Source organism: Pezoporus flaviventris, unplaced genomic scaffold (genome assembly GCF_033815535.1).
Source record: "Pezoporus flaviventris isolate CSIRO_AGI_PZ_B2104156 unplaced genomic scaffold, CSIRO_AGI_Pfla_v1 ptg000045l, whole genome shotgun sequence".
In the NCBI taxonomy this organism is placed as follows: domain Eukaryota; kingdom Metazoa; phylum Chordata; class Aves; order Psittaciformes; family Psittacidae; genus Pezoporus; species Pezoporus flaviventris.
Window position 1 is genome coordinate 16,655,192 of NW_026892593.1, and position 24,031 is coordinate 16,679,222.

The following is a 24,031-nucleotide window of genomic DNA, read 5'->3' on the forward strand; positions in this document are numbered from 1 at the left end:
AAGGAAGAAGTTCTTTATTGAGAGGGTGGTCAGGCACTGGCACAAGCTGCCCAAAGACGTAAATGCTCCATCCTTGGCAGTGTTCAAGGCCAGGCTGGACAGAGGCTTGAGCAGCCTGGTCTAGTGGCAGGTGGCCCTGCCTGTGGCAGGAGGGGTGGAAGTAGATGAGCCTTAAGGTCCCCTCCAACCCAAACTATTCTATGATTCTGCAATTCTTTGACTAAGTAAGGAAAACTTATGGTGTGCAGATATTAATGACACTTAAAATGCTTCCAAGTCATTTTCTTGCCACTTTATCTAACAGAGTAGTTTCTGAATGGTAGAATAGAGGCAATTCTTTGAATTGTTTCTGCAGGTAGCTGGCACTGAGAGAGCTCTGGTCACTGTCTCAGGGAAGAGCGTATGACTTTGGCTTCATGATTTTTCATCAGTAGTATGTGCGGTAGTTCTTAAGGGTGCTTTTTGATTTTTTTCTTTTTTTTTTTTTTTTGCTTTTTAAGAACTTACTTTTCCATTTGCTGCTTTCAGATTGTAGCAGTGAGCAGAAGACGTAAGTGCTTGGGGTACATATTAAAACACTTCCAGTCTAGTCATTTTATCTCTTAAGCTCCAGTGCTAACCCAGAACTGTTCTTTGTTGTGTCTTGGTTCAGCTCCCAAGGAGATCTGTAACAGCTTCAGGCTTGTTTTCAATTTGCTGCTTAAATTAGTAAAGGTAATCAAGTTGTCTTGGAATTGTAAGTAGCCTCTCACCTGCTTCTTCCTGAATGTTGTGCCTGTGCTCTGGTATAGTGGTTCTAAAACTTCTGCTGAAAGACATTTGTTGAGTCTCTGTTTTCAAATTACCAGCTAAAATTATTTTTACAGACAATTTCACTCTAATGGAGTCAGTATGGATGAGCCTTATGAAGACTTAATGAGAGACAAAGGAGGGTTAGAAGTGTCAAGAATGACTAATTTTGGAACTCTGAAGCAGGGGGAGTATAAAAGAATGAACATTTGGATAGAGTAAGCCTTTCTGATTGTTCTAAGGTTGCTTTCTTCTGTTCTATCACTCCATAGTCTGTAAACCTGTCTTTCATACAGTCTTGTGGTTCATGGTCTTCAAATAACCCCCGAAATACTTTGGAATTAAAGAGAATTCCATATTGAATTTAATGTCTTTAGGATAGTCTTTTTTTATTTTACATCTGTCTTGCAGGTACTACTTTGTGGTTTTCCAATCCTGTGTCTCTTTTCAGTCCTAATAAAATCCTTTTCTGGAGTGAGGATTAAAGTAAATGCTTTACTTGTACGTGTGTTTAAATTAAACTGCAGATAGGCGGTTGTCTTCAAAATCCTAGCTCATGAGGCTGTTGCTTACTAATAGATTAAAAGCAGACACTTTTAACTTGGATGCTGAGTAACTATATTGGTGTATCTTTGAGGGGGTTCTGTTTTGGTGGCTTTCTCTTTGTTTTGGGGGGCTTTTAGGGTTTCCCCCCCACATCTGGGCATAGAGGCTCAAATGAAGTCATACCTGAATACCTTCTGTTAGTTTCTGTATGCTCTTTCCTAAGAGTCAGTTATCCAATGATAAATTTTTTAAGTTACCAAAGCTGCTTTTTTTTTTTAAATGCAGAATATTTCTGTATGCTTCATAGTAGTTGATAAGACCTAGAAATACTAACATGTAACAAAGGTTTTAGTCCTCATAAGTTAGAAATAGCAATGCAATTTCTTTCTGATAGTGGCTGTGAAATAATGGTGAACTAATCTGCTACAGACAGTTGTATTTGACTTCAGGTAGAATTAAGCTTCCCAAGAATATTAACTATGCATTTAATTATGTAATGAATTACATAATTACTTCTAGGAATAAAGGGTGTGCACCACAGTCCTTAATCAGCTGCAGATTAGCTGGATGGATGAAAGACAAGCAATTCAGTTTTCAGATGCCTCAAAAATGCCAGACCAGTGCAGAAGCATATCTGTCATCTTTTCCAATAAATAAAGAAAACCTCTCGAAAGCTGCAGTTAATTCATATAACAGTGGAGGAACAACATATGAGTCATTGCATAATACATCCATTATGAAGAATGGAGTCATTCCAGGTACAGTGAAACGTTAATATTTGAATGCTGTGTATTAGCTCCTCAGAATACCTGTAAGTTTGAGATGCCTTGTCTCTGCTAGCAGTCGCAATTGGGGTAAGAGAATTATTTAAAATCTGTTTGCTGCAGAAGGAATTAATTCTCAGGATACAAATCTGTCAGGGACAGAAAAAACCTTTTCCCTGGTGGAAGATGAAAATCTACATAATGGAGAAAAGGAGCAAAGAGAAGATGTGGAACAGCCAGTAAGACATGTCAATGGTACTGGAGAAATTGTCATACCACCAGGTGGAAAAACATTCATAGTGGTCATATGCACAGCTGCGTAAGTATTTTTTTCCATTGGTTCTGACCAGTACAATTGAAACAAGTAATGAAAATTGACTTGATAGTTCCCTTATTCTGGGCACATTTTTTGGTGCAGGATAACATAAGCCAGTATATATAGCAAATACAGTAATGAAAGGAGTTATTTTAATGCTTGATGCTGACTTTTGTCAAAAGAAAATGGTAGTAGCAAATGGAGAAATATAATGGGAGTAGATAGCTTCTCTTAAAAAACACAGTAAGGTGAAGATGATGCCTGCAGCTTTTTTGCGAAACCCATTGTTCAATGAGCATTAGAGCTAATACAGATTTCCAGGAAGTTTGTGTTGTGCCTGGTAAGTTTTCTTCCGGTTTCAGTACCCTGATGTCTTGTCATATTAAATGCAGATTATGTATGCTGAAATAAAAAAGGAAAAAAGTTTTCTTCCCTGAGGGTGTAATTTATAGAGGACATAGTTATTGAAAAGCAAAAATACTTTACTGTACAAAATATTTCATGGATTTAGTTAAGAATAAAAAGTGGCTTTGTATGAGCTCTTTCACAATAGGAGCCTCCATATTGGAAAGCTTACTTTCATGTACTTTTCAGTTGCTTCCAGCTATAGCTCTACAGATGTTGTGTACCACAACCATTGATTCTTACGATGATAATTTGAAAGTTGAGAGTAAATCATGATCAGATAGTTTCATTCATCAAAGCCGCACCATATGAGCTTTCACACTACTTCTGTTACCATTTTAAATAATGAGGCAAGGGGTAGGAATCTTAGGAGGATGATTTAGTTGCTATTTGAAAGATAAGCTGCAGGCATGGCCTGCATTTGTGAAGAAAGGCATGTAGAAAGAACAATGTATATACCTCGCTGTAGATCTGTAAATGCCACAAAGTCTGAGAATCTTCTGTTAATACAGAACTACCCATACAAAACTCCATGGGAGGCTGCAGCGTGAAGGTAGCAAGTGCAAGCTGGCCACTTAAGAGGCCATAGAGCCTGTAAAGTTGGGCCATAAATCTGGGCAGTTGAGTGTCTGCACTGAGTTTGTGTATCAGAGAAAACCAGGCTACAGCTTTAACCTGAGCAGGTAGTGTTAGGTGACATGAAAAAGTGGTACTGCCAAAGAGGAAGCTGGAATCCTGATGGGATGCCTTTGTTTCAAGCACACAGTAACAGTGTTGGACCGTGTAGTTGGTGCTGAGGAGAGAATTGGGCTCTAGGTAGTGCTGGGATGGGTTCATTAAAGGATTTCAGAGCAGGTGGTATGTGTTAGGTCTTTTGTCTTAAGTTCCTTAGAAACCAGTCTGAAGAAACTGTTCCATCTGATTTCTACTTTTTTTCCCCTCCCCTCTCTGTCAGTCCCCAAGCACCATTTACATGTGTAAAGTGCATTTTTCAGGAGTAAAGGATTTCTCCTGCTTTCTTCCCTTGCTGTGTTTACAGTTAGGGCTCAGTTCTGAGTAGCCTTAAGCAAGGTGGACCAAACCACTGTTTCTGCAAACAATGAAGGGATAAGCTTCAGGTTCCTGTGATGGAAATGTCTGGTCGATCTCTCAGTAACAGTAGTTCCAAAATGTTCCTTGTGACATATGTATGAATTCTGTACCTAATATGTTGAGAGGAGGGATTTTACTCTTTTATCAAGCTATTGATGAAATAGGGGGGTTGAGATTTTTACTTTTTATTTATTTTACCGGAATTGAACTCCAGATGGGGAGTGAGTGTGAGGGATTACCCTACGTTATCAGTTCTCATGTGTTCCTGAAATGAGAATCTGCAGTGCTGTTTTTAAAAATATGTATGGCTGGGGAAAATCAAGTGTGAACATGATGGTTTTAAGAACTTAACTTCTGCTTACTTCAAGAAATCCTGGGTACAGTAGAGAACTCCTGTTGCTTGTTTTTTCTGATTTTACTGTGGGACGTTATATTGAAGCCACTGTAACAAGTGAAGAAGAATTACTACTAGCACCCGTGGAACCATTTTCTCCAAGAAAGCCTAAAATTAATCCAGAACCTCAGCCAAGGATGACAACAGTGGTTGTCCCTAAATACAGAAGGTACTGTGAATTGGAACAAAAATAACACCTAATGCTGTTGTGTTTGATACTGCTACATCTGTAAGACTGACAAAGGAAATGTAAAATTGGGAGAATCTGTACATCTGTATATATGTACATTGCAAACAAGGTAGGTGTGGGCATTACTGATGGAAGGGATTTTTTTAGTAATGAACTGCTTGATTTCTCTCTAGATTTCTCAAACACAAGTTCTTTCTACCATATAATGTGATGAAGAAGATAAATGCTGTTGCATAGAAATCTACAAGTAACAATTGTGTAATTAAGAAACAAAATGGAAAAAGTTTTCTGAGAGATTTAGCTTCTTAACTGCTCAAGCAACTTTGAGGTCTATGTATGATAAATGTTGCCCATTCTTTCATTGTCAAAACAACTTTCCTTTTGTGAATAAGCTCCCATTATACTTAGAGTATTTGCTTAGTTATAAAAAATATCCCTAAACTGAAAAAGTAGACGCATGATGTTTTCCAATAATCTTTACCTGGAATGCTTACCTGTCTTCCCAGCACAGCAAACTTAATTGTCACTTCGAAGGAACCGTTTGGCCTGTCATGTGTGTGCATGTTCTGGCCTTGATGATGTGGCATGTTAATTAGCTGCTTTTCACATGTATAATTTGAGAAAGCTAAATGATCTGCAATACATTTTTGTTTTAGAAGTCACAGAAAGCATTTGCCAAGCTTTCTACCACATTATCCTGTACCAGATGATTTAAGAAGATGCGTGGAGCAGAAGTTAGACATACTGGCTTTTCAGCCTCTCTTAGCAGAGGTATGCAAGCGTAGGTTTATATAAGAAAATATATTTTATGTATGGTGTTTGTTCAAGCTGGCCTTAATTTAGCAGAAATATGTAGCCCTTTGGTATAATGGAAGATGATGTAATCCTACTGTAGGCTTAAGACTTTAGTCTGCTGCATAACTTCTATTGAGTTTCAGTATGTCACAGAATCCAAGCCTATAAGAGTACAAAAGGGTAAATGTGAAAAACTGAAAAGGGAGTAGGAGTATACGGGGAGGGGGAGAAGCGTGTAGGGAATACTACAGAAGCTGAACAAAGATTCCTCTTCACTTCTTGAGCATCATTTGAAAGGGGGGTTTTGGGTGTCAGAGCAGTAGTCCATCAGTTTTCTCTTAGTAAATGAAAGCAGAGTTTCTTAAGATACTGCAATAACAGAGGATTCTTTTCTGGATGCTCAGAACTTTTGGCTTTCTTTAAATCCTCAAATTTAATTCCCTGCAGCTTGTTCAAATTCTTCACACACAGCAGTTTCAGAGTATACACACCAAAAATTAAAAGCAAGTCTAACAAGAATGTTCCAGTGATTCCTTCTCTGGAACTTTGTCCTGGTTTCTGGTAGAATGTTGCTGCTACTCACTCTTTTGTTTCCCTAACTTTAAGGACTTGTAAACTTGGTCTGATACCTAATTTTTTCAAAAATGCAAAAGGCTGTTGTCCGCTTTCTAAACAGCTCACACAAAACCTGAGGTCACAGCATTAAGACAGCAGGTTAGTGATTCTCTCAGAAATATAAAGCTCTCTAATGTTTGAAAGAATTTTATATGGGAAGTTTGGTAACTTTTAACCACACCTTAAGTTCTGTGACTGTTTTAAGTCTGCTCCAGGAGGCACTGCTCATCTGCCTTGTGTTTGTGAGAAGATACCAAATGGAAAACATTCTGTGCTGTCAATTATTGTTTAGATAGAACTTTTTGCTGTTGGAAAATACCTCTTCAGTGAGGTGCATTGAGCTCTGAGGAAGAAAGTTCAGGTTCTTTCAGCTTGCCATAAACTGTATCATAATCAGCCAGTGCCAAGACAGATATGGCTCACTCTCTCAATCATCTCTGCCCGGTGTACTTAGATTTTTATGCTTTCTGGGATTGCTGAGCATAGAAATCCATTTGGAGACTGTCCCTGAATTTAGATGTTGAAACTGCTATTGGAGAAGGCAGAGACTTGGTTAACTCTTCAGCTGACTGGCCGTTGTATCTGAGCTCCAAGGATTATACTAATTCTCTTTTGACTACTGAAGGAGTTTAAAATATTAGCTAGTATATAGAAGCATGTATTTAGGTGCCTTAATTGGCAACCCAGTTCCTGTGCAGTCTGTGTTAAGATTTTTTTTTTATGTAATGTTAAGAATAGTGGGTTCCACATCTTAAGTGTGGAAATTACAGCAGTAATGTATACTGGTTTATTTTTCAGCATCTTAATATAGATAATTATAAAGCAAAGTTTTCTACTCTGTTGTGGCTTGAAGAGATCTATGAAGAAATGGAGATAAAAGACTTTAACATGAGTGGGGTTACTTTGAAGAGGAGCGGGGACTTTTTAGTGTTGGAAGTGCCAGGAGTGGAAGAGGGCAGACCTCACCTCACTGCAGGTAGTAGTTAATGTGCGATAAAGCCAAACAGCATGTTGGTCAATATTTTCAGTGTAATTCAAACTCCATTGCTTACTCACTTCTTTAAAGAAGTCTTGCATGTATTTGAACACAAAGTTACTGATCTAGGCTACTAGACAGGTGAACTGCACTGATAAGTGTTTCAGTGCAAGTCTTAAAGTGGGTGCTGTCTGAAGCAGTGCTGTGTGGCTGTTCTTCTGCCTATTCAGATACTTAGGATTTTTTATGTGCAAAAGCAGGGGCTTTCTCCAAAAATAAACTGCAATGTAGTAATAACTTAAAAGACAACAGGAGTGTCAAAAGCAAAATCCAGGAAAGTAGTTTAAATTCAGAATCTCAAATAATAAGATACTGTTTTCAGGAGGTGCTGTCTGATGGCATCAATATTTAAATCCCTTTAATATACAACTGCATATGGTATTTCAGAACAGGGGCTCACAGATACAGCAACTTTGCTGAAGTTAGTTAACATCTAGTATCCTGCAAATTCTTAGTTTAACTATGCAAAAGAGCAAAAAATGTAGTGCTGTGGTGAGCATTTTACTATTCCTTTAACAATATGTTGCCTTTCGACTTTTTTCACAATTAGGTAATAAGGTGATACTGAGAAGTCAGGTATACTCTGAACATATAATAGAGTACGTTGCCTATATTACTGAGGTAAGCAAGGTCCATCTCCTGTTGAAAATAATGTGGTCCATGAGTTTCAGAAGGGAAGTTGGCAATTCATGGAGTTACAGACTATTTTAACCTAATTTTGGGAAACTAAATTTATTTTATCTATGTTCTGAGAGGTGATTCCGCATTTTTATTGCGTTCTTTAAGTCTTTGGCTTCCCTATGCTTTTTAGATTATAATTTTTACCTGCTCTGAAAACACTCATAACATAATGTAAATACCCACTATATTGACAGCAAGTATATTGACAGCTAGGTGTTCTTTTTGGAGGTTACGGGGGGGTGTTCAGTGCTTTCAGAGATGCTTCTTTGTGTTTAAAGTACTAAACTTTCATCAGTAAACTGACTTCTTTTAATCTTTGCAACAGATATGTAATGAAGATGTTACTCTTAAATTTAATGCAGATTTTGAACAGTCTTACAACTCTGAACCTATGGATGTGGAATTTGTGCATTGCAGGTATTTTTATATTTCCAAAAAGCAGCATGTAATGATTTCTTTAGTAAATTGACTTTGAAAATGTACATGATTGTCAGTTGGTTGTTTTGATGGGTACAGGTAGGAGAAGGACATAATTACGGTCTTGCCAACTCTTTCACCTCTTCTCCTCAACACACCTTTGCCACGACCTTCATCAGTAGAAGGCTGCATCTGTAGTCATGATGTACAAACAATTCTGGTCTTAAGCTTCTCTAAATGATTGCTTCAATGCCAGGCAGTGCGGGAAATAAGGTGGGAGAGTAGGGGGGAATAAGGTAGGGTATTTTGGGTTTGGTTACTTAGGTTTTTTTTAATGAAAAAAGATACACCAATATGGCTGCAAAAATATTGGGGGGGGGGAGGAATGGAGGCAAGGCAAAACCTTTTATGGTTTTGTCTCATCTGTACAGAGTTGCATTATCCTCTCTGTAAAATCAGTTTTGCAGAGAACTTCCTTCAAAGGCTATCTGAGCCTGGAACACCAAGCCATCTTTGTCTCACTGAAGAGCTAGAGGATATATGTATTAATATTTTTCATGGCAGAGCTGTTGAATGACACCTCTGTAGTGTATTCCTCAATAGGTGCTGCTTTTAAAAAATAAAATATTTTATATAAAAAAAACAACCTATATCTGTATGGGCTGGTGTGTAGTAAAAAGCACAGGATACCTTATATGCTGCAGTAGCTTATTGATATATAAGCTCTTTAATCTACAAATTCGTATTCTGATAACAGGGTTACTAGCAGGCGATGCCAGTTGGCAGTTGAGCAAGCTATCTACCTGAGTGAAAAAGGTACGCTTCAGTTGACTTAAGCTGTCTGGAGGAGTGACTTTGTGGGGTTTATTGTGGTTTACATTGTTTTCAGGGCATTCTGAGAAGAATGCATTGTAGGTTGTACTCTACAGGATTTTTCTGTAATGTTATTTTTCTTAACAACTCTCTGAATCTAGAGTAGGTATCATCAGGATAATTTCATCTGTTGACCCTCACAGGGGAGAGGAGCAGAAACAAGCTTTGAACTGTTTGAGCCAATAACAAACGTAGAAATCACGCTGGTAGAATAATAGCAAGTGAAATGACAGTGGTTTGCTACCTCAGAATTTATTACAAAGCACTAGTTTCTGGCTTTATGGTTGAGTAGAGCAATACATATGAACTTCATACAGGTCTTTACCACATTTGTTAGTTCTGGTAAACCAGTTTCAGCAGCTCAGAGGAAGCTGATGTAGCAGCAGTAATGTTAATCAGTGAAATGTGCTTTTAAATTTCTCTACTTTCTCTTTTTCCTCTAAATATGAAGTGTTATTTCCAGGAAGACTTGTCTTGCAATCACCACAAGCTGTCAAGACCCAGAATACTGCTAAGTATTGTGTTATTGATGGCCTTGAACAATGTTCCCAGCAGGAAAGTAAGGTATCTGTTCTGTAAATGTTCCTTAAAATGCTGACTGCCGTTCAGACTGGTAACAGATACCTACTGTACAGCTTTGTTAGAAAGGAATTGCGTAATGGTGTATCAAAGAATCAAAGTTGTATTCTGCTGCTTTCTGATGATGAAAGTCTTTGCTGCCTGGGGCAGGGGATTTTATAACTAATACTATTAAGCTAAGGCAAGTGCTAATAAAAAAAACTGTATGATTATAATTGGAATTGTCAGATTTGCCTTAGACTAGTTTTCATAGCTACTGTTGACTAGATACTTAAGTCCTGTCTGCTGTGGCAGGACCTAATTTTATGATGGGAGGTAATCATCCTATCCTAAGTAGATTTACTCAGGCTTCTTAACTGCTAAATTACATGAAAACTTGTAGAAATCTTTCTTAGGTAACCCTCTGAAGTCCTTTCTAGTCCTCCTTTCTATTTGAAGCAGCACTGTCACCATCACTAAATCAAGTCAGCCTGGGGGAGGGTGGGAAGCATTTTATTTTTGTCTAGAGATTCCACAGCCTCTACGCAACCTATGCTTCACCACCTTTCTACTCAAGATTTTTGTTGAATTCCCAGTATGAATCTTCCACCTGCAAGAGGTGGATGTGATCCCTTATGTCACTACAAAGAAGAGCTTGTCTGTCAGTTTTTTATAACTGATTTAAGCCATCGTGGCTATTAGACTGCTTCTTCACTTCCTCATAGCCAAACTGAAATCTGAGCTCTCAGCCTTTCCAGTTCATAACAAGAACATAGCATTCACAGTAAGCAAGGATCCTGAAAAGGGCTGAGGATTACTACTCAGCCATTGTGTTCTCAGACTGTTTTGGTTCACACAGTTATAAATGCATTTACCTTCACTTGCTGTTTTCAGGTCAAAAAACTGCAGAACAAACAAGCAAAATGCGTGGCATCAAGGGACATGAACACAACAGATGTGATGAGAGTAGCTGCGCAAACAAGCCAACTTGGTATACTTTCTATTCTTGAATATAAAGTATTAGTTCAGGATTGCAATCACTTCAGTAAGCCAGTACTGAGTAAGATACTTTTGAGATATCCTTGTGTTCTGTCTTTTAAGAGACAAATTCTAGAACGCTACTAGCAGCAAGCGTCATTGGAGTCTTTCTGTGGATTACTTAAACATCTCCATTCATGGAATGGTTTGGGCTGGAAGAGACCATAAAGGTCATCTAGTTCCAACCACCCTGCCATGAGCAGGGACACCTTCCACTAGGCCAGGTTGATCAAAGCCCTGTCCAGCCTGGCCCTGAACACTGCCAGGGTGGGGACAACAAGCGTCTAGTGATGGATTTGTACTCAATAAATTATCATCTCCCAGTCATTTCCTGGAAAATTTTTGATATCTTTAAAAGACTTTTCAGAAAGCCCAGATCATTCCTGAGCTTTTCCGGAAAGTGTGAATTTAAATATTTAATTTCCAAAGAGGGAGATTTTATCACTTTCTAACAATGGGATGCCTGAAGAAATACAGAATGGATAACCTAGAATGTGCTTCTATCCAACAGTTAATAAGATTCTGCTGTGGAAAGCTAAAGCTAGACTAATTCAGACAGGATTAAGGAAAAAAAAAAACCTGTAGTTGTGGCTTACTATTGGTCATCTAGTACTGGTACTGTTCTTGCAGCACCAGATACTAAAAATTACTGAGATTTTACTGGTTCAGGACCAAAAAAATGAGCTTGCTGAAATTACAGAAAGAGTTTTTTGCAAGATTGTTGAGTTACATAATCATAGTCCTTCTCTGGCCTTCAATTTTATTAAAGAATCAGTACACTCCTGAGAGGTTAATGGCTTATTTTCTACATGATATTCTATGAAATTGGAATTTTTGAGAATTTCATTAGTTGTTGTCACGTAAAGTGACAGGTTTTTGAAGCATAATGTGAACTGGGATTGTTTGAACCTGCGGTAAAAACATTTATGTGGCATTTTAATGCATGTTTATCTTGATTATAGTTGCTGAAACTGGGACACTTAAACAGGGAGCTGGTGAATTTTTCAATCCTGTGCTGAATGAGCAACAGAAACTGGCAGTGAAAAGGATACTGAGTGGTGAATGCCGTCCAACACCCTATGTTCTTTTTGGACCACCAGGAACTGGAAAAACAGTAACAGTAATTGAAGCTATTTTACAGGTAATGGTGAATGAGAAATCAGTCACCTATAATTTTTTCAGTATTGGAACACTTAACAGTAATTCTGTAAGTGCTGTCTTACTTTTTCCCAAGTTTTCCCAAGATCATTTTCAAAAGCTCAGAGAAAAAGGAAAGATCTTGAAATGGAATTAATAGAATTCCTGAATGGCTTATTTTCAAACCTGTTTGTCTTTGTCTTTAAAACTTTAATGAACAGTATCTAACTTGTGATTCCAGTAGGGCCCAAAATATTTGTGAAGCATGGTTATACATTACTGTGGTAGCCATGAATTAATTCTCCTGTCAGTACGCTCGGTTTGAGAGTATTTGTGACTGTGAAGACTGGTGTTCTTGAACTGCAAAAGGATGGATGAATATAACATGTACACAAAGCTTCAGGATTCTGTGTTCAGTGAAGTTGGGTGTGTTTGAGCTATTGCTGTTTTTCTAATTAGCCTTATTTTATTCCTTTTAATGTCTGTTTTCTTTAATGTAGATACATTATACTCTCCCAGACAGTCGAATTTTGGTTTGTGCACCATCAAATGCTGCAACAGATCTGATTTGCTTGCGGCTGCATCAAAGCAATCTGTTAAAACCAGGAACTATGGTCAGAGTTAATGCTAGCTTCAGGTCAGAAGAGGTAAATATGATAGATATCTGCCAGTTCGTATTTCCATTTTAATATTTTGCTCTTAAGTGACTGATTTAGTAATGTAACTGTCATGGTTATTAGGCTGGTTAGGCTTCTTTAGGATCCAAATTATAAAAATACTGCTTGAGCTTTTCCAGAAGATTAGCTGGAAAATGCTGATCATAATCTGATTGTATGACCACAGAATCTTCGCCTCTTCCTTGTAGTGCCTAACTCCGCAAGCAGCACATGCATATCAGTGGGATTTTTAATGTAAGATGCTTTGACATACAAAGCAGTCTTAAAGTCTGTAAGAAGTCAAGCCTTGTTTTCAGATTACTTACACAGAAATGTAGACAAGTAGGATTGGCATTTTTATACAGTACACATTGTGTGTGTATTTTATGTATATGTATATGCTTATATACATACATAAGTATATGAAACATCCATATGTTCAATTTTGATCTTGACAATAAAAAAACCCACAGATGTCTTGCGTATGTGCTACTTTGTTTAGGCAAATTAATGAAGAGTTCATTTTGGTGTATGAATGGGTCTAAAAGTGTTTTGCTCAGCTTTTAAAGTAGTTTTCAGTGGGCTTTTTAATTCAGACTAAAACAGTTTGGTTTAGAGTGGCATTTTGTTTTGCAAAATACTTTCTTGTTTTTGCAGCAAATTAATGACCTGGTGAAACCTTACTGCAAGGATGGTGATGACATTCAGAAGGCATTATGGTTCAGGATAATAATTACCACATGCAGCAGTGCAGGAATGTTTTATCAAGCAGAAATACGGTAGAGTACTATAGATAGGCATATCGCTGAGGTAGCTGGGTGCTACAAAACCCAGAGTTTTATATACCCTCTGTACTGTAACTTAAGCTGCTTTAGTACAGTTTATTGCATGTGTCTCTTCTGAAATTGTCTACCAAGCAAACAACTTGGTTTTAGGAATACTGCAGCAGAGACTTTTTCTGTGGTAACTGTAAGAATTACCTTGAATAATGTTAAAAGATTTTTGACGCAATAACCTTTGCTCCACTAAGTGGGAGCCCTCCAAAATGAGTGGGAGCCTTGAAAATGATACAGCTCTTGAAAGTCATTTTGGCTCAAAATGATTGTCACACTAAAAATTGTTATGCTTGGCTTTTAGCAAGTTACCTTTAATTGTAAAAAAAGAAACAAACCCTACCATGTCAACTGCTGGTAACTAAAGCTTCCTCTGATTTTGATTTTAACTTTGTGAAAGGACACTCTGAAGCCTAATTGGCTTGAGTTGTTAGAAATAAAGCCTGGGGATTGTCTTGGCTCCACTGAGTGCACTGTTCTAATTAAGTAGCTTGAAGGAAACTCAGAACAAGGAAGGCTTTTCTGAGTGTCTTAACCTTGGTATGAGCAATGCTTTAATTAAGATAACCAGTGGCTGTGTATACTGGAGTATGTAAGTAAAAGTACAGATGACAAATTGAACTTACTGGGGTTTTTTTCTATGTTGCATGTTGAAAATACCCACCTTTGCTCAGTGAATGGAGTTGCCTGGCACACTTGACAAGGAAGTTAACAGAATTGCTGAGATCAGCCACAGGGTGGCAGAATGAGCTAATCTGAAAACAGCCCTATTTTGGGTTCATGTTATTTAATTCTAGGCTTGGACACTTCACTCATGTGATTCTGGATGAGGCCGGACAAGCAACTGAACCAGAGAGCTTGATTCCTATTGGGCTGATATCAGAAGCTAATGGACAGGTAGTTCTCTTGGCGTCACTTGCTGGAAGGAAGAAAGTTTTGGTCCACTGTTATTTCTGTGAATGCAAGCAGCAACTTCCTGGTTATGAGTATGGAATTCTGAGTACTTGTAACGAATCTTATTCCTGCACAATAACTGTTTCCCACACTTGCATGAGGTTTTTTACATTAAGACGAGTCTAATTGGTAGGACAGGATTCAGGGTGTGGAAGATGTCAAAATAAAAATATGCTTTCTTAATTCAAGACAGCAATGTACTTCTGTCCTGGGCCTGTGCAGACAGATCAGATGTTTGCAGGAAAGCAGAATACTTCATATCAGTTGTCCTTTTAATTCTGACCTGTGTATGTTGTTACTGAAATTACATTTTAATAACTTTCTTAATACAAGATGGATGTATTTTTATTTTTAATTCCATATACAGATAGTTCTTGTTGGAGATCCAAAGCAGTTAGGGCCAGTAATAAAATCTAAAATTGCACTGACATTTGGATTAAACGTGTCCTTTCTGGAAAGGCTGACATCAAGGGAGATATACCTGAGGGATAAGGATGCTTTTGCTGCCTGTGGAGCATATAATCCTTTGTTGGTGAGTAAAACTACAATTTTCATTCTACCTATATCAAAAAGGGAGAAACTGTGGTTCCTGCTGTTTTCTTACCACCTTTTTGCTCCCTGATGCTTAATGATTAGGTTAGCTTGAGCGTTAGTTATCTAGGAAACATTGATTATTTTGAATATATACTCCGAATAGCAAGGATGCTGAGTCCTCCAGCATGTTAAAACCCTCCTTTGAAGGGATTCTCTATTCTTAAGCAGAATAGGTCAAATATTGTATACAAAGCAGTATTCTAAATAATGACTTAAAATTCCCTTCCGTTTCCATGGTCCATGTTTACTGTAACTTCATGACTTACATGAGTGCAGATTCTACTTTTAACATAGAAAGATTTTTAAAAAAACCCACTCTTGTTTAAACATAAAGATTAATTTTTAAACACTGTGTTTCAGAAAGGAAAAGAAAGCAGTTTCTGGTTATTCGTTTGAGGGATTTCTTTAATCACCTCTTCCTGAAGTAGAGCTTCCTGAAACCTGGTATGGTGACGTACCTAAAGTCTGTGTTAAGTGGCAGAGGTAGCATAGTACATAAACAAGCACAGATCTTTCAGCTGCTTTAACTTACTGTCTGAATCTGAAGTACAGGGCTGAAGTTAAACTTACTAAGATGCCTTCCTCTTCTCATGGTAATATGCTTTGAAGAATTAAACTGAGAGCACAGATAACTAGATGACCATGTAAACAGGGGAGGGACAAATTCTGATGGCAGACCTGTTGGGAAAAGTGAGTGGTTTGGCCCTGGGCTTGAGATTGGGTTCAGCCTGCTGAAAAACCTGTCATACTACCTCCTAAAACTTGTTGCAGCAAACTTTCATTGCTGTGTGCCTTATACAGTGCTTAAGCAGAATTGGCATAATGAGAGAGCAGGAAGTATCAGGGCTTTTAAAGATACTATTTGACTTCGAGTATCATATGTTAGTCTTTTCTATGGGACATACTGGGTTTTGAGCTGTTTATTATGGACTGGAATTATTCCTTAAGGCCATTCTTTTATTTAAAGACAGAAGCCAGAAATGTATTTATCAGCTGTTTTAATGCTCCCTTTCTGCCTGTCAGGACTTCCTGAAAAAAAAAAATCGGGCTACATCCATGGAAACCCCATTCAAACCAATTCATCTATCAAGTACATTCAGCTGGATTTACCGTTCTTCTTCTTTTCCCCCTTGGAGGGGAAGAGATGGTCTTTCAAAAACTGCTTTTTTATTTATTTAGAATAGATCACACCTGCAGTTTCTGCATTCAATACAGGTCTTCAGCAGCTTTAGAAAAGCCGAATGCTAGAGGATGGTGAGGTAATCACAGAACCATAGAATAGTTACGGTTGGAAAGGAATTTAAGATCATCCAGTTCCAACCTCCTGCTGTTGGCAGGGATGCCTCACACTAGACTATGCCCAAGACTCTGTCCAGTCTGGCCTTGAGCACTGTCAGGGATGGAGTATTTACCACTTCTTTGGGCAGCCCATTCCAGTGCCTCACCGCCCTCACAGTAAAGAATTTTTTCCTTATAGCTAAACCTGAACTTCCCCTGTTTAAGTTTTAACCCATTACCCCTTGTCTTATCACTACAGTCACTAATGAACAGTCCATCCCCACTTGTAGGCCCCCTTCAGATACTGGAAGGCTGCTACGAGGTCTCCACGCAGCCTTCTCTTCTCCAGGCTGAACAGCCCCAACTTTCTCAGCCTGTCTTCATATGTATCTGCTTGGGAGCTGTGTAGTGTGAAGTCTGATGAATAATTATCTGTTTCAGTTATGGATTTGGGGTTTTGGTTTTGCAGATCACAAAACTTACAAAGAATTACAGGTCACATCCTGCGTTGCTTGCCTTGCCATCTAAATTGTTTTATCATAAGGAGCTAGAAGTTTGTGCAGACACTTCAGTAGTAAATTCTTTGTTGCATTGGAGGAAACTGCCCAAGAAGGGATTTCCACTAATTTTTCATGGAATAAGGGTATGTAAAATGTTTCTGTAGTGAAAATACAAATGAGGACGCCTGATACAAGTTTACTGATGTTGTAGATGAATTTTCGTTAGAATAAATTCTAGAAAGAATGTGAAAAATGAAGAAATTTTTCTTTTCCCAGTAATACAACTTTCTGTGCATCTGGTTTTAGAAACAGCTGCTGAAGTCAAATGTTTGCTAAGAACTTGAGCGGCTGCCCATTGCAGTGTATTGTGGAGACATTTTGACACAAATTTAAATTCAGAGCAGATTAACCAAGATGCAGCTACAGTCAGATGCCTTTAGATTGCTTTTGTTGAGAGTTTGCTACATGCAAATGAATACAAGGCTCTAAAACTAGATGAGTATTAAGGCTTAAGTAGGCAGGGGAAAATATAGTGATTTAGAACAAGATTTTTTTCTTCGTAGAAGTTAGTAAAAAGAAGTTAGTCTCCCTAGAAGTTAGTAAAAACTGATAAGAGGATTGGTTTTGAGCTCTTTACCTTGCACAAGTGCAAGATACCAACGTGCTGATGTGTTTGTTAGAGAGTTGAGATTTAACTCCTTTGTTGCACACCTAAAGTACTGCTGTCCTATAAATTCTCCACAAAATTCTTAACAAAGAGTTAGTTGATACTGTTCATTGGAAGGGGTGTGTAGGGAAGAAGACAAATTGTATATAACATTGCATACCTTTTTTGCATTTAGTATGTATAAGAATAATTTATTAATAAATAATCACTTCCGCACCTTGTCTTCATCTTGTTTTCTTTCCCCTACTGCAGGGCAGTGAAACACGTGAAAGTCGCAGTCCTTCATGGTTTAATCCAGCTGAAGCAGTTCAAGTAATGCAGTACTGTTCTGACCTTGCTAGAAGTGAGAACACTGCAGTGCCAGTGACTGACATTGGAGTGATTACACTGTATCGTAAACAGGTAGAACTGATGTCTAACAACTTCAGAGTCGCTGTATTTTATCTTGTGGATTTACACTGTGGCTGTGGTTTGTTAAAGCAGAGAGGCATATCTCAAAACTTTGCTGTTGTGCATCATCCTACACAGTGTATTATCAATAATCAGTGATGTTTCCATTGAAATCTAAACATAGAGGAAGACAGCAGTAATGGCATTCTACTTTTTACTTTTAAAAATTGGAAAGCGATTAAGGCAAGCTGTTTTGGAAGCAGAGTTTTCAGTTGTTGGGAGTAAAGGGTGCGAGTCAGGAATTTATTATCCCACAGCTGATTTTGTCACTTACTTTCTGCACTGAGGACTGGAACAAAAAGGTAATGTAGTGAAGTAGGTGGCATGTCACCTTGCTATGGCTTTGAGGAAACTAGAGAAGTTGGGATGATTTAGTTGTCCCGTAGTCAGACTTGAAGTTTGTGTTGCTATTTAAACCTGTAGAGAATGTTGAATGTCAACTTCAAATGCTGTGCCTTATTTTTAAAGCTATTTATATTCACATATGTTTAAAATGAAAGCAGACAGCATGTACTTAAGGCTACATCTCCTTTCATTTCCAGAGGATGCTCTGGACAGTGCATCTCATTTTCCTTGCTATTCACATCTCAGATTTCATGGCATTGCATGTGTGGGTTGGGGGAAACAACCCACACAACATGGCCTGTGTGGAAAAGACCAGCCTCTGTTGAGTAAATCACACTTGTAAATACACTGATCCTCCTGGTCAGGTGTATATGCCTGCCTGTGTTTGCAGTTACTATTTGTTTTTCAAATATTTATATATTGGTGTGGCTCAACCTCTTATACTCCCTAAAACGTTTCACATCATTTAATGTGATTACGGCCTTCCTCTGCGTGTGATGCAAGACATAGAAGAATGTCTGCTTCAAGAAAGTCACCTTGTATTGCAGGAACACTGATTAAATAGTCATTGACTATTCCCCATCTTAGCCAGGCAAGGTTTCTTGGTAAATTTCTTGGAGTTCTTAGTGTATGATCTCTAAGCAGCTTTTAGCAGATGGTAATATGCTGATCCCACACATAGCAGCATTTTGGTCCACAGGACTCCTTTTTCTCTTTTTGGGGTGTACTTAAGGTCACATCTCACTTCCGTCTTTAACTGCATGATGCAGCTGACAAAGGTGGAATCTGCACAGTCATCTTGAGGAGCTAGGGAAAGCTACTTGCCCTGCCACATCTGTGGTAAGCATGGTTTTGGATATAATGAAAATTGTAAGAAGAGGGTTTATGGATCCAAGTTGTTCTCATTAAAATCCAGATTGATTTCTGTTTCAATGATGGTAGCGAGTGCTGCACTTTCTCAGTTGTGTAGTAAGTGTGATACACCTCAGGAAAAGTTACTGTTTGATTTTAAAACCTTACTGGTGAATGATGGCTGAGCAAGGTATAGGCATTTCCTGAGACTTCTCTGTGTTAAATCACATAGTTGTATACAGAGTATGTTTCAGTTCAGAAGTAATCAAACATAAACCTCTCAAATGTAAAAATAAATTCCTTCAAACACTGGTTTGTTGTTGGTTTTGTTTTTTTCTTGGTAGGTGGAAAAAATTAGATTACTTCTGAGAAGTATCGATTTGGCAGGCATTAAAGTTGGCTCAGTAGAAGAGTTTCAAGGGCAGGAGTACCCGGCTGTCATCTTATCAACAGTATGTATATTCGTTGTGGTCATCTAGAGAGTTTTTGTGTCTGATTCTCTGTGTTTCCTTTTTGATATAGGGCTTTACAGGGTAAAAGAATAAAAAATTAAAAGATGCATTTTTGTCAGTCTGTCACAGTATTTGAAAACAGCTTATTTTTAGGTGCATGGGAACAGTAGAGCATCTGTGATTTTTGAGGTAAACTTTAAACCTTTGTAGATACTCATGCTGAATTTATTTTGGAGTTTCATGCAGATAATGTACCTTTCACTTGGGGAGAATGGAAAGATACACGTTTGGGAAGATGATGCATGTAGAATTGTGTTGAGGCCATTCCTTGCATTTGACAACGGGGGAAAGAGGATTGTGTCAGAGTACTGGGAGGGCTTGTTGTTATTTGGAAGCTGGCAGCCTTTGTCTCTCATCTTCTTTTGCAAAGTTGATGACCAATATGCTCCAGCAGATGTTTGTGTGTTCTGAAAGATCTCAGTGCATGTTATTTGCTGGTGGCAAAGATGAGGTCGTAGTTTTCAGGCAGTTGGCTAGAGTATGGAAATACTGTTTGTAGCAGCTGAGACATCAGGCTTCAGAAGACTCCCAAAGTTGAGCTAAGGTTAAATGTAAGCATATGCCCATTCCCTCTCTAAATCCTAGATACTATTCCAGCAAACGTACCTATCCCTGGTATTTGAACTCATGTGAAAACCCCATAAAGGGAAAAGCTACAGCAGCTTCTTTATATCCTACTTATACGTTCTTTGTCTTCTCAGGCATGTAAGATTGTTGCCTGAGGCTCTTGTCAGGAGGCTTTTCTTTGTGCTTCTAAGGAGAAATCGGTGGGGGGTTAAGAAGCCTAAGCAGCAGCTGACAAGTCAGCTGATAGCTGCTGAGGCTTTTTGCAGACAGCTTCTTGCTACCAGAATACATGGTACCAATCTGAGTCAACAGCTATCAAATATGTGCTGCTGTAGGCATGCTGAACTCCTGGACAGAAGTAAAAATCTCTGCTGGATCAGTGGAAAAAGACAGTTGGGAAATCTTAGAGAAAGCTTAACTTAATATTGTGAACATCAGCAAGTGATACGAGGTCAGTGTAGGGTGATGCTTGAGGATTCATTTTCTTTAGTGGGCATTGTGGGCCCTACATAGCTGTGTTTCTACAGTGTGGAATTCAGTTCAGAATACAAAAGAAGTCTGCATATACTTGCTTTTTTCCAAATGGTGACATAATTTTGGTGCAGTAAGTCTCTAAACTTAGAAGATGGAAGTGTTTGGAACATGGAGCTCTTGAGGTTTTTGCGACCTAGGTCCCTCAGGGGTGTTCAAGAACATACAGAACAGGCAGAGCCTGTATGTCTGAGTAATGGTATACATGGCAAACTGGTCAAAGGAGGAAGCATAGACCAGGAATGGGTAGCTGAAGATCTGACCAGTACTGGCCTACTTGTAACAGGAGAACATAGGATTTCCAGGAGAGAGCAGGAGAAAATGGCCGTGTAGACAACCAAAGCACTGGGAAGCAGGGTGGATGCAGAGGTAGAGGAACAGTTGGCTTTTGGGATTGTTCTGTGGCTTGGAGGAAGAGTTTGTGGGATGTTTGGGGTTTTTTCCTGAGGGCAGTGGTACTACAACTGCTTTCTTTGTTCTGCATCATACCATAGCTTTTCAATACAGCACTATTTTTCTCTTAAACTACTTCTAGGCATGTACCATGCTCCTATTTATAAGAACTCATTATTTTGGTCATGAAAACCATCTTTTATCAAAGATGGGTTCAAATAGAGATAAAATAGAGGTGTAAATTTAATGAACACACTACAGCACACTAGTTGCTTTGGCTGTTTTTTCTAAGCTAAGTCAAAGCACACTGAGACTGCTGAAGAAGTCTTGCAGAAAAGATGCACTGCGAGTTGTCATTCAGCTGTAGGACTTAGAATACCAGCAGTTCTAGCATTTCTTCCACTGACAAGATAAAAATCACTGGGGTTTTTGAAGCAGTTTTGGTATCTTGTATTTCAAATTACAGTGGGATAGTCCTGACGCTAAAATAAAACCAGTGCACCGTTCTCTTGTAATTGCTGAAGTTGCCTTAGCAACCTGTTGGGAAATAGACTTCCTTTGGGAAAGCCAGTGGTGGGAAATAGTTAGGTAGCTGCACTTTAGAAGCTAACTTGTGCATTGCTGATGTTGAGCTGCAGATGTGGATTGCTCCAGGAAGCAAAAACTATGTTAAAGTTATGCTATGGCTATTGCGAGGTTAAGTTGCTTTCTCATTATTCTATTACTAAAATTATCCATAATTAATTTTAGGTGCGATCTTGTGAAGGCTTGTTTGGTGATGATAAATACTGTTTGGGCTTTCTCTTTAACCCAAAGAGATTTAATGTAGCAGTTACTAGAGCAAAAGCTTTGCTCATCGTCATTGGAAATCCTCATCTTCTTGCAAAAGTAAGTTTAGTTTTTTGTACCTTTGGTATTTGCTGCAGTAAATGAATGATTTGGGGGGTTAGATTTTTCTCGATGTTATGTCTGACTTTCCAGATAAAAAGGAAAGCAGGTTGGAATAGTAGGCTCTGTCTCCCCACACCTATGTGCAACAAATACTTACAGCAGCTGTAAGCCTTCCTCCAGTGTTAGGCCATGCTTGCAGCAGTCCTGTTGCTGAAAAAGGTCCTGTTAAATCTCCTGCATTCATGTGCTAATTTGTTTGAAAACTCACTTCACAGAGCAGTGCGATTTAAATTAAACGTCCTCTTCTCTTCTAGGATCCCTGTTTTTGTGCACTGTTAGAATACAGTTTAATGAATGGAGTTTATGTTGGTTGTGACCTGCCTCCAGAGCTGGAATGCCTGCAGAAGTGAGTGTCTGTTCTTCACTTCAACCTTGCTAGGCACAGATCAGTTTACTATTTGTAAAGCTAATATCATCTGAAAGATTGATGAATACAGCAGCCTGTGGTATCAAGAGTGGGATTTGATTTTGCATTCTTAAGTACTTTAAACATAATAACATGTAATGTAACCATATTTTCCCCTGCCCCATAGGAGTCTGAGCATTAAATATTGCGTAAGAGCTGTTGACGACTTTGGCATTTTACATATTCCCCTAATGACGCATTACGTATTTGATGACCATAAGGATTTGGGTTAGAGGGAGGTGGGGGGGAATGTTTAAGGTGACTTTACTGTAATTAAAGAAATCCACTCGAAGACTGATTTTAAACATGTCTCTTCTAGTAACACGTGATATATTGTTAAATGGGTGTGATCTACTAGCTGAAAGGCCTGTTTATTTTTGTTCCAATGTTGTTCATGGAAAGATAGCAAAAATTGTATATCTTCTTCCTTTTGACAGGTGTGATTAGTTTTCCAGTGTTCAAGATGCATTCAGCCCTCATGTGTTTTGAAACTAAGAATATTTAACAGCAATTTGATCCTGAGGAAAACCAGCATCCTTTGCCCTCAGGGAAGGGCACGTGTTCTGAAACAGTTGGATGTTTCTCCAAACAAGATCTTAGTACTTTAAGAAGTGAAAAAGTTGAGATTTAGCAATATAAAATAGTAGTGGCAGCTTACTTGCTTTTCTGTTTAGAATGTGTGTGACTTTATGCCTCTGCGTAGAAGAGTATGCCTGAACCTATAACAGTATGCCTGAATCCTCCAAGCTTCAGGACAAAAATGTTGATAAAACACTTAAGTTAGCTTTTTCCTGTTCTGTAATCTTCTCAGCTTCTTGATTTTCTCAGAATTCTGTCGTGCCTCCTAAAACTGGACAATCCCAAGAATGTACTTGTGTCTTGTAATTTCGTTATGGGAGTGTTACAGTAATAAATGCACAACATGAGCTGGAATAATACATAAATATCTCCATTTGACTAATATTGAGTGTCTTAAGCCAAGTATGCTTAAAAAAAAAAAGTGCTTCCAGTTTTTAAGGCCCTTATACATACAGCTGAGATCACACAGGATTTTCTTGGGTTTTCTCTGCATTCCAGCTATCCACTGTGGTGTGTCAGAACAATGCTTCTCTCTCCTGAGAGAACAGTGAAGAGATCATAATGGAGACTGATGATGCTTACTTTATTGCAAGACATACACAGAACTTCTGATTATCATTTCCACAGCAAGTAGCAGAGGAGTGATTATATTGTGATACTTAATATGTGTAGTTACAAGTTAATAATCTTTGAATTGTTATAGTTTGTATGCTGATACCAGTTTCTACAAAGATAAAAACCTGCTTATTTTTGAAGGTTGTGCTTTCATTATTCAGCAGATGTCACATCATAAATGCCTTTTATCATACATTGGGCTTATTTTTCTAGAAGAGTTCTTAGTTTAAAGGGCAAGTGCACATTTTTGAGGGAAGAAAAAAAAAATCTTTCATCCAGCAACTACCTTTTGCCGGTGGAGAAATTCATCAGTGAAAAGAGCATTTAACTGTTCTTACTGTAATTCATATTGTCCACAACTAAAATGTGGAAACCTTTTCCCGGAGTTACTAAGGCTAGCCTCTGACAGTCTTTAAAAGTGCTTCCAGAGCAGTGCTTATGCCTCATTGAGAGGGCTGCACAAAGCAAGCCAAGCTTGCATTCTCTTTATGTTGAAGGATGGGAGAAGCGCGATTTCTGTTCCTGCTTTTATTGTTGCATATTTAAAACTACTGTTGTTTTTTTTTCCTAACCCATTTGCCTCACCCTGCGTATTAATGACTGAGGAGCTGCAGTGTGTGATATACAACAACTTTGTCTTCCTCCTTTTCTTGCAATATTTCTCAACTCTTTCTGCCTCTACCCAGCTGGAAACCTTGTTTG

At 38.4% G+C, this 24,031-nt stretch overlaps 1 protein-coding gene across 1 annotated transcript in view; it reads left to right on the top strand.

Moving 5' to 3' along the window:
• Positions 1-23,469, top strand: part of MOV10L1 (Mov10 like RNA helicase 1) — a 32,599-nt gene extending 9,130 nt beyond the window's left edge. The window contains exons 6-27 of the mRNA XM_061467075.1: positions 867-1,007; positions 1,855-2,093; positions 2,223-2,418; positions 4,281-4,475; positions 5,153-5,267; positions 6,705-6,882; positions 7,493-7,563; positions 7,949-8,040; positions 8,798-8,856; positions 9,365-9,477; positions 10,366-10,462; positions 11,472-11,650; positions 12,147-12,293; positions 12,960-13,081; positions 13,933-14,032; positions 14,457-14,621; positions 16,431-16,604; positions 17,381-17,530; positions 19,120-19,227; positions 21,529-21,666; positions 21,984-22,075; positions 22,573-23,469. Coding sequence (XP_061323059.1) covers positions 867-1,007; positions 1,855-2,093; positions 2,223-2,418; positions 4,281-4,475; positions 5,153-5,267; positions 6,705-6,882; positions 7,493-7,563; positions 7,949-8,040; positions 8,798-8,856; positions 9,365-9,477; positions 10,366-10,462; positions 11,472-11,650; positions 12,147-12,293; positions 12,960-13,081; positions 13,933-14,032; positions 14,457-14,621; positions 16,431-16,604; positions 17,381-17,530; positions 19,120-19,227; positions 21,529-21,666; positions 21,984-22,075; positions 22,573-22,582 — 2,881 coding nt within the window. The 3' untranslated portion in view covers positions 22,583-23,469. The remainder of the gene's footprint in view (positions 1-866; positions 1,008-1,854; positions 2,094-2,222; positions 2,419-4,280; positions 4,476-5,152; positions 5,268-6,704; positions 6,883-7,492; positions 7,564-7,948; positions 8,041-8,797; positions 8,857-9,364; positions 9,478-10,365; positions 10,463-11,471; positions 11,651-12,146; positions 12,294-12,959; positions 13,082-13,932; positions 14,033-14,456; positions 14,622-16,430; positions 16,605-17,380; positions 17,531-19,119; positions 19,228-21,528; positions 21,667-21,983; positions 22,076-22,572) is intronic.
• Positions 23,470-24,031: the final 562 nt, after the last annotated feature.